We start from the raw sequence: 11,122 nt of genomic DNA on the forward strand, positions 1-11,122 counted from the left end.
GGGTGGATTCATTACTTGAGCACTATATGCCTAGCTTAATGGCTTTAAAGAAAGCGCTGCCAGGGAGACAACCCGGAAGTTTTATAGAGTCATTTACTTCTGTTGAGTGCTTTTATATAGTTTAAAAACAACAAAAATAAAGAGGGGAATCCAAAACTTTTTCAAAAAGGAAAGTGAAAGTGTGAGAGACAAGCATTGTTGAAGTGGGAGCTAGCCTTGAACTTTGTTCATGCTCACGGACACTTTGTGAATCTTGATTACATAAAATTTTCAATAAAAATAATTATCCCCTTGTACAATTCCATTGTATTATAAAAATAATGTGCCAAGGTTTGCCTTTAGGATGTTTACAATGCTTGTTGGTTTGTACGGTGCAGGACAGAAACTTTGGCTGTAGTGCGCGATTTTAAATTTTCGTCTGGAACGTCAAACGGTTATGATTCCTTCTGCACTGTCTTCCTATGCAAATTTTTTATTTTTCCTAATTTTAGAAGAATTTGTCAAGTATCATAACTATGGTGAATGTTCAGATTATTACAGACTGTCTATTTTAGACAGATTCTGTTTTTGATGCATAGTTTACTCTTTTTGATGAAACTATCGATTTATATCAGTGGATTAAGCCATGAAAAAGTTATACTACAGTAGACACAATGACAAAACAAAATATGAATTGGTTTGCAACAGTACTTACAGTAGTGATTTGCTTTATTATACTAACGAATCTTACAGAGTTTTCTATTGAAGTTTTGTGTGGATGAAGTGTTCGATGATCGAGAAGGTCTCGATGTGAGAAGAAGGAAGAGAGGCAAGAGCTCAAGCTTGGGGATGCCCGAGGCACCCCAAGTAAATATTCAAGGAGACTCAAGCGTCTAAGCTTGGGGATGCCCCGGAAGGCATCCCCTCTTTCTTCAACAAGTATCGGTATGTTTTCGGATTCGTTTCGTTCATGCGATATGTGCAATCTTGGAGCGTCTTTTGCATTTAGTTTTCACTTTTCTTTTATACACCATGCTGGTAAGAGGTAGTACTTGGTTGATTTATAGAATGCTCATTGCACTTCACTTATATCTTTTGAGTATGGCTTTATAGAATGCTTCATGTACTTCACTTGTATATCATTTGAAGTGTGGATTGCCTTTTCTCTTTACATAGAAAACCGCCATTTGAAGAATGCTCTTTTGCTTCACTTATATTTGTTATAGCATGGGCATATCTTTTGTAGAAAGAATTAAACTATCTTGCTTCACTTACATTGTGACAGCCTGGTTTTTGCTCTCTTTCATTTGTTTGAGTTTTCATTTGAATTTTTTTTGAAACTTGGAGTTTTTGAATCTTTTCATTTGGACTTAAACACTTGGGCGTCCTTGGCTTTCTCCCAAGTGTTCATTTCTCTCCCAAACCATCATTTCACTTCTGATCCACCTCAAAATAACCTTTGGAATATTTTTCTTAAATGAAAAATATTCAATTTCTCTCTAAAACCCTAAGCTAAACCTGTTTGCTCCAAAGCAACCCTAATTTTTATGGCTCAGAAAATTCTGTGATAATTCACAAATATTCTAGAGACCCTAGGGCACCTCCCTAAGCAAAAATATTTCATCACTTTTTGGGATATTTTTGCTACAGAAAATCTTTTCTGTTCTGGACAGAAATGGTGGTTTCTACAGCAACTACCATTTTACTTGCTCCATTTGACCTGATCTTTCTTGTGCTTATTTACCTTAGTAACTCTAAGCTAGCCTCCAAAGCACAGCTTCAAACTCCCAGCCATTTGACCACAGCAACACCTCAAAGTTACTGTCCAGAAACTTACCAGACTTGTAAAACTTCACCTGGATCCAAACCCAACCGTGGTAAACTTCAAAACCACCACGAACAACATGCCAGACATGGTTTTTGGATGAAGGCCGGCCTGTGGAGGGAGTTCACGCGGTGACCACACGTTTCCACGATGCCAGGCATGCGTGTCGACGCGCTCTGGGAGCCGCCGAGCGCTCTGTTCGTGCGTGCTCGCTTCCCCCGCCTGCCAAACCTAGCCAAAGCTTGCCACCATCATCGTCTCGACACCATTAACTCCACCCTGGCACTCGCCGACGCTGGAGCTCGCCGCAGTGAGCACGGGCAAGGTCCAGCCTACCCAACAGTGCGTGCCCACTGTGCTCGTCGTCACCCCCCTCGACCCTGTGCTCGTCTCCGCTCGCCCACAGTGGCCTCGTGACCTCCGTCGCCTTCTCCCCCTCTCACTGACGCCGTTCGTCGCCGGGCACCGTGGACAGGAGTCCATCGGCGGAGCCTGAAGCACCCTCTCCGCTCGCCTATATATAGAGCCCCTCCCCACCCTATCCGAGTATCCTCCAGCACTCACACACACTCCACGGTAGAGTAGGAAGCCGTAGCCCGGCCGGGCAGGCCTCGGGCCGCTGTCCCCGAGCTCGAGCTCGCCGGCGATCCCCTCTGGTCGCCGTGGCAGCTCCAGCCCCTTCCAGGCCTGGGCGACCTCTCCAGGGCCTCCGCCTCTCTCCGGTGAGGCCGTCTCACCTGCTTGGAGCCCCTGGAACGGCCTCTGCTCGCCGTCTTCCCCAACTCCGACGACCTCCCCGTTCTGCCTCCGCCTGCGACTGCGAGCAAGATTCCGACGCCATCCGACCAACCCTAGCTATGCTATGGGTACGGGAAGGTGCGCCTCGACCTCTTCTTGCCATCCCTCCCTCTCGTTTTGGCCTAAGAGCCCTCATCGCCGGCGAGAGCTCCGGCGAAGCCACGGCCGTCTCTGTTTCTCTCTCCCTCTTCCCCCACCTGACTAGCAGGGCCCGCTAGTCAGTCTCTCTGTACACGCGTGAAGCGGTACGAGTGGTGGCGCCGCTGGGCTTTTACGCCTTCGACGTCGCCCCCCCCCCCCCCAGTCTTTTTCTTTTTATTCAAATTCATTTGAATTTACAGAACACTTCAAACAGTTATAACTTTTTAACCATAAGTCGAAATGAATTGATTCTTTTTACATTGTGTTCTTTGAAAGAAAATCTAACAGCTCACCAAAGATGAGATTTTTCTGAGCTGTTTAGAATTTCTGGTGAATTTCAGAAGTGCTCTTGATATTTTCCGTGTGTGTTTAAAATTATTTTCAGAAGGTGAGGCTTGTCTTGAGGATCACCAGGAGGCTTGTGAACCTCACCTGCAGTAAGGCAAGCCACATCAACATTTTTATGATGCCATTTCAATATTCATGATTTTCTTACTTGGATGAAATAATTAATCCATGCATTTAAATAATTATTGAGTTATTTGTATTCTGTTAAATGTTGAATAGTTGTTATGCTTGATTTACAGAATAGTTTAAACTAGTTTAGTGGATAAAGCAAGTTAAGATTTATTTGAGGTGATATTAGAAATAATTTTGTTATGCATGATAGTTATCTATACTATATTTTTGCCTTCCTAAAATTGATAAGAATTTGTTAGAAAATATTCTGTTAAATCATATTACTTGTTTACAGAAAGTTTGAACTTAATTAATGATAAAGAAAGTAAGAATTGTTGATAGTGAAATCTTTTGTTATGCATATGAAACCGTTATCCGAATTGCTTTCTTGCGTAAGGAATCAATGAAACTTGTAGCAAAATATTTTGATTAAGTTGTGAGTCATTTGTAGAGTAACGTGAGTTGTTGACGGTTATATATGACAACGGTTATTTTTATGATACATGTGTTATTTTGCATTTCATGGCATGCTATGACACCGGTCATTGTTAGTTTAAAGTTGAAACTGAAAATAACTCAACTTGAATACACCATTGACTGGATCATGGTGCCGCCGAATTGAGTCTTTCCAGTGCAACCACATTTGCCTTTATGGGGGGCCTTGATTCAGTCCATTGACACGGCCTCTGGTCGGTGCCTCCATCTAGGGAAGGTTATGTCGTGTTTGCCCTGGCCCGGCAAGCAGACTTAACCTTGTGTGCTCGTTGATAATATTATGGTACCGATTTCCCCTAGTGGGAGTTTCCTCGAGTGGGAGTTTCCTCGAGTGGGAGTTTGACCACAACGGTGGTTAGGGTGTGTTTGATAGACACGGGGCCACCCAGGACCAGCCCGTTGTGGATTTGGGTCGGAGTGGCCGGGAGAGTGTTGTGGCAATGGAGGGGTTTCGTCGGAATCCGTTGGTCCACCCGAATGGGAGTGCGAGGCCATCGGTTCTGTGGTGTGGGTCCAGTGTGCTACCTCTGCAGAGTGTATAATCTATCGATAGTCGCGTCCACGGTTAAGGACACCTCGTACTAGGTCCCACCATGAGTCAACAAATGATGAAAATTGCACACTAAGCTGTAAACTTTGCATTGTCAAGGATGGCAAAAAGGCCATCGCAGAATTTGGGACCAGATATTGGTCGTGGTTGTGATCGCCGTAAGGATCACGAGTCATTTTGTTAAAGACCACATTGGTGGTGTGTTTTACCACGTTGGTGGTGTATCTTACCACGTTGGTGGTGTGTTTTACCACATTGGTGGTGTTTGTGATCAGAGGATGATCACGGTTGGTAAGTTGTCCTGAGGGACGTTCGAGCATGATCACAGCATGTTGACATATAGCGTTGCATCATTAATAATTGGCTAAATATCATGATATTGTTTGTCATTATGATTATGCTTGTTGTGAGCTTGCAAGTAGATTCAATGTACTGACCTGGCGTGTCATGCCAGATTTCAGGAAAGTCTCGTTGGAAAGGAGCGATGTTCGAGTCTAGATCGTGTCCACATCGGTGTCCCTGTGATATGGAGCTTCCGCTACGACGTTATTCCGCTACCACGTAGTTTTTCGGATTGAGGCCCCTTTGTGTTCACTAAATAATGTACATATTGTTCAGCCGCACCGAGTGTGCCGCTTGGCCTCGACCGCTGTTGTAATTTGAACTCTGTTCCGCTAGTATCAATAAAGCAGTTGTTTTCTGTACCAATTTGTTGTGTGTTGCCAAAAGACATGGTCTCTGGGCTGGCAATGCAGGGTAAACCGGTCGCTCTGAGCCGGGGTGCCACAACCATTGGTATCAGAGCCACGCTGACTGTAGGCCACGCTAGACTACGACGTGTTAACTGGACGCTAGGTGCGAGAAAAAATGAGTGCCGGTAGCAGTTATAGCTGATTGTTGCATTCTAGTCATTTGATTATTATTGTTATGCTAACCTGCTAATGGTTGTGAGTGTAGATGGCTCCGGTGCCGTATCCGTGTCAGTTGCAGCAGATGCTGTACACGTCATCGCACCTTCTCCGCAACGTGTGGCGTCGGTTGTACCCTCACGGAGATGAACCAGTCTACCGTGTGTACCGGGAGCGTCTAGCAGACTCAGTGTATGAGTATCACGCAGTGGTTACTCTGCGCACCAGTTCCGATTCCGGCTCTTACACTCGCACTTCTCGAAGCGGTTACGCCTCCACCACTTCTCAGGCTCTCCAGTTTGCCGCATTTGAGATCCTTGTCGAGCTTCGTTATACCGAGGTTCAAATGCAGCACCACCCAGGTTTCTATTACTACCCATCTCTGCACGACAATGGTCGTGTCCGTTTTCCCCTCGTTGACCCGGAGTCTGATAGTGTTGCTAGCCATCTTGCTCGTTATATCACTGCTAGCTATCTGATGATCCACGAGCTGGCTCGAGAGCTGACTCGTGCCCGTACTGCTTTAGCCGCTACCTTGGTCACTACAAGATCCACCACTACTCCGTCCTCACTGGGATTTACCCCGTATGTCCCAGTTAGTTCTAGCTCTCCTCTTTCGCCGGTTACTCCCCTGAGTAGCACAGGCGTCTCCGCCGTGAACCCTCTCAGTGCTCCTGCCGAGTGGGTCTCACTTCTTGCTACCCCTGCAGCCCCGATGCTTCATCCTACCCATGCCCCTGAGGGAGAGCCCTCGAGGCAGCGTCGTCGCATTACCTTTAACCCGGAGGTTTCCGTTAACCATGTCAGTTCGGGATCTGAGACCGCTTCAGGGGAGGATACCGCAGCACCAGTAGAGCAGTAGTATCTTTGAGTATTCGCAGTCATCTAGATGGTGTACGAATGTAGTTGTATGAGTCATGATGCTTCATGTATGAGAGTAGTGGAACCAGCCTTGTAGTTTAATTGTCATGTATGAGTCTATGTATAATTATGTTGGGACTTTAATCGCCATATTTTCTTCGCTCTTTTTGGTATTTTTCGAGAGTTATTGTTGGCTTTTCCCCCAATTTTATTCTTGGATGTCTCTCATCTCGATTGTGTTGCCTTGGGAAAATACTCAATAGGATGACGCGGGGAGGCAGCAGTAGCAACGTTCGCGCGAGAACTCCTGTTCGTCGTTCCGCACGACAGGCAGGATATTCTCCCGAGCCGAACGTTCAGCCACCACCTCCACCGCCTGATCCTCCATCCACCAAGCAAGTTCTGCGTATGTTTGAAGAGAAAAGGAACAATGATCTGATTGAAATATTGAGAAGTGTGCAAGCTATGGTTGGACAGAATGGAAATCAGAATGGTCACCACTCAAAGCTGTCAGACTTTTAGAGGACCAATCCACCCAGTTTCAGTCAGGTTGTTGACCCATTGGATGCATACGATTGGTTGCGGACCATGGAGAAAAAGCTTGAGATCGCCCGTACTGAAGGAAATGATAAAGTCCCATTTGCAACCCATTACCTTGAGGGCGCAGCTGCCATATGGTGGGAAAATACAAAAGCCATGTGGCCGATTGATGAGGAAGTCACCTGGGAAAAATTCAAGGATAAGTTCCGCAAGTATCACAACCCTACTGGAGTTATGAAGGCCAAACAGCGTGAATTTCTCGCGCTCGTCCAAGGAAATCAGTATGTGGCTGAGTATCCACAAAAATTCAATCATTTGTCCCGTTACTCTCTGTATGATGTGGCCACTGAAGAAAGGAAGATTGACAGATTTCTTGGAGGTTTAAATCCACAACTTCGGTGTGCTCTCGGTATGTTTGATTTCACCGATTTCCAAACTCTGGTGGACAAAGCATTCATTGTTGAACGGGAGCACAAGCTTATATCGGATAATAGGTCTGCTAACAACGACAACAAGCGCAAGTTTGAGCCAAAGAAGGATGGACAACGTGTGCAAAAAGCTCGTACCTGGCAGCCGACTTAGGTGGAATACAGGCCAAATTGGCAGCAGAATGTTAATAGGACCACCACTCAAGTCAAGAATATTGTAACCAGTCCAACACATGAGGAGCGCTAGCGCAATAATACTTGTTTCATTTGCGGGCAGGCCGGACATTATGCCAAACAGTGCCCCAAGAACAACAAGGTGAAAGCCTTGAGCAGGCCACAAGTCAACTTTATGGAGTCAGGGCCAACTGGGCACGTGAATCATATCTCCGCCGATGAAGCCCAAGAGAAGCCAGAAGTCGCCATTGGTATGTTTTCTGTTAATGACATACATGCAGTAATTTTATTTGACTCTAGGCTTCCCATTCTTTTATTTCTCAGAGTTTTGCCGCCCAAAACAATTTTCCTTGCACCATTTTGGGCAAAAATATGCTGGTACAAACCCCGGGATCTATAATCAAGAGCAATCTAGTCTGCCGTTATCTGGAGATCAATATCAATGGGGCCCACTTTCCAACATCTCTGATAATCATTGAGTCTGAACAGTTGGATATTATATTGGGGATGAATAGGCTGACCAAATACCAAGTTTGTATAAACTGCGCAACCCGAGAAGTCAGTTTGACCAGTCTGAATGGGCAGCTCATCAAATTCTATGCTCGCAAGCATGTGCCCAAGCCAGAACTAGTTTGCACCGCTGTGGTTGAGTTGGAATTTATTCCTGTGGTCAGTGAGTACCCTGATGTGTTTCCAGAAAAACTGCCTGGCATGCCACCAGATCGGGAACTGGAGTTTGCCATAGATCTTGTGCCCGGAACCGCACCAATATACAAGAAGTATTACCGGATGCCCTCATCAGAATTAGTGGAACTAAAGAAATAGCTTGACGAATTACTCCAGAAGGGTTATATTCGTCCCAGCTCTTCATTGTGGGGGTCACCTGCAATTTTCGTGGGCAAAAAGGATGGCAGTCTCCGTATGTGCATAGATTACCGTCAGCTGAATGAGGTCACCATCAAAAATAAATACCCACTGCCAAGGATTGATGATCTGTTTGATCAACTCAGTGGGGCTGAAGTATTCTCAAAAATCGATTTACGGACCGGATATCATCAGCTCAAGATTAAAAAGGAAGATATTCCTAAGACCGCATTCACTACACGATACGGTCTTTACGAATATACTGTGATGTCCTTTGGTCTCACCAATGCCACTGTTGTCGTGGTTTTGTCACGGCAGATGTCCTAGAGAAAGGACTTAGTCGTGAGGCCATCACAACGGGTTAGCTCGAAGGGGTTAAAGCGGACACAGGGACGCAAGAGGTTTTATACTAGTTCGGCCCCTTCGATGAAGGTAAAAGCCTACGTCTAGTTGTGATGGAATTGATGGGGTTTCGATGACTAGGGAGCAAAACAAGCTTCGCCTAAGTCTCGAGTTGTTGTCTGTTCCCCTAAACTGCCACCGGGTCGTCCCCTTATATACACGAGTGACGCCCGTCGGTTCACAGAGTCCTAACACCGGTTCATATTCGTATCCGAGTTGGTCTCTCCTTATTCCTATCTTACAATACAAGTTTACATACAGATGTCGGTTTACGGCTACAAGTCTTAAACCGAGTACGGGCCTCAGGCCCTCATCTACCTTCTTGGGCTTTAACACTCTTGAGTTACTGATGAAGTTAACCCGGCCCACATAGGCCGGTTTACGCCCAGTAGTAATATCCCCAACATTAGGCCCCAGATTGATTTGAATGGGTTCATGTCAATCCTTAGCAAAATCTTCATCTTCAACATCTTCTCGTAGTTGCTGAACCGCCATGATGTCATCCTCTCCAGTTGCTGTAAGCCGAGGTGACATCATCTGGCATAAAGAAAACATCCCTGATATCTCCTTGTTTAATAAACTCACAACAACCGAGGCGACAGCTCCGCTTCCGAAATTTTCGGTTCCTGGATTCACGCGCCTGACACATGTCTTTTTGCCTTATAAATAGGGCCGAAGGGTCATTTCCTTTCTCCCCTTTGTGCCCTTCCTCTTCGTCTTCCTTGTGTCGCCAGTCTCAGAGCTCCGCCGCCGCCGTTGTCTTTTGCATCGACCTTGGCCGCTGCATCAACCTGAGCGCACCAGAAAACTGCGGTGACCTCCCATATGTTCCTCAGCTCTGGTAGGTCTTCTGCTCTTCTCACCATCGATCTGTTCTAGGGTTTCGTGTTCTTGCTGTGTTCATCATCTATTCATGTTCATATGCTAGCTCCTGGATGCATCTGTGAACCCCTTCTCTGTGTAGTGATAACTTTTAGTATCCACCTTTAGTTTCATGCCTAAAACCATAGATCTCACATATATTTCCGCCCATTGATTCAATACTGTTGTGCTTTGAGCTTTTGAATATTTTCCTTCTTTTTTGAACTTGCTTCAGATCCATTGCTGTAGGGAAATCTTGTGAAATCTGTTTATGTACACTTACCCATCCGCAATCTCAACTGTTTCAATGCTTAGATTCGGCGGTTTAACTTGGTGTAGAAAAAAATTAACAAACTGGTATATACGATTAGTCCCCTTGTTGAACCGCCAGATGTTGTCGCTTCGTAAAACTCCGGTTTAGATAGAGTTGTCTCCGGTTTAACATTGTACATATCAGTGTACTTTAATCAATGCATTCTTGAACCGGAATCCCCTATCTTGTAGAGTTCATCATGGCCAAGTAAGTATATGAATGCAACTGGGTTCCTTCTCGTGTCACAGAGACTCAACTGAACAATTCAGTCCTGATTGGCGCTTTAAGCAGCAAAAACACCATCCATTGGAGGGTCCCTGGCAAAGAATGCCCTGCCACACCTCAAGAAGGAGAGGTCGTCGTTTTCGTAGATCACTTAGCCCGGGGCTTTAAGCCGCCCGGTTCTAAATTTTACCAGGACATTTTAGCCAATTTTCAACTCCGCCCACAAGACATTGGCCCCAACTCTGTTACAAACATATGTCACTTCCAAGTGCTCTGTGAGGTGTTCTTTCAAGAGGAGCCCACAGTTGAGTTGTTCAGAGACTGCTTCCATCTAAACCGCCGCACTGAGTTTACTGATGGTTCCAATACGGAATTGGGTGGTGTGGCGATTCAGAAAAGGAAAGAGGTCACATACCCTCACGCCAAACTGCACAGCCACCCCAAAGAGTGGAATCAAACATGGTTCTATTGCAAATACACCTCCCCAGTTGATGAAAATCCTTTGCCTGGCTTTCGTCCGGAGAGGCTTAGCAATACACACCCCTTTCCACAAAGGTTGACTGCCAAGGAGAGAAGCAAATACGCTCCTCAACTATCCAAGCTTAGAGCCTTCATGGCCAATGGTTTAAAGGGGTTGATCTCGCTCGCTGTTGGATATCGTGGAGCATACTGCCCCTTAGTCAGCGCTCCGGTTTGATGTGCGAGTATACTGGCAGTGTTGATGACCCACTGCGACATGTTAACATCCAGCTCACCGATGAAGAAATCATAGAGGCTGTGAAGAAAATGCTGAATGAACCGGAACACATCTGTGCCCGAACCGGCCTGCTTCCCTTCTGTGCCACCAACAAACCGCCAGCTGTAAGAGTTTGATTTTTCTTTTTACTGAACCTGTCATTGATATATCTGGCCATTGTTTAATATCAATATCTGTTTAAATAGGGTGATGATCTGTTTTGGAGTAAGAAACTTCCACAGGAGAAGCCAGAAAAAACAGACAAACCGGAATGACCAACCCGGCCAAAGACTAAAGTCGTGAAGCGGCCTGCTCATAAGTAGAAAAACACTGCATCTTCTGATCCGGCCGTTGATGATGATGCGGATAATCTAGACCTTGAGGTAGAGCTTGACTCACTTGGCTTATTTTTCACACGCCTTATTGATGATGGTATTTGTCAGGATGATGCCGAAGCCAGCCATGCTGATGCTGCAGAGGTAATTACTCTCTCTTCCGATTCAAACCCTTTGCCTTCGCAAAAAATCCGTAGGCAAACCGGAAGGTTAAATTTTTTCATCCTC

At 45.6% G+C, this 11,122-nt stretch overlaps 1 protein-coding gene across 1 annotated transcript; it reads left to right on the forward strand.

The window, feature by feature from the left end:
- Positions 1–6,604: 6,604 nt before the first annotated feature.
- On the forward strand, positions 6,605–7,138 carry LOC147960476 (uncharacterized). Its single transcript, XM_087533370.1, has one exon. It carries the CDS (start codon positions 6,605–6,607, stop codon positions 7,136–7,138), a length of 534 nt encoding a protein of 177 aa, XP_087389496.1.
- The last annotated feature ends 3,984 nt before the right edge of the window (positions 7,139–11,122 follow it).

This window comes from Triticum urartu, chromosome 7A, assembly GCF_056163025.1.
Source record: "Triticum urartu cultivar PI428250 chromosome 7A, HENAU_Tu73, whole genome shotgun sequence".
Taxonomy (NCBI): Eukaryota; Viridiplantae; Streptophyta; class Magnoliopsida; order Poales; family Poaceae; genus Triticum; species Triticum urartu.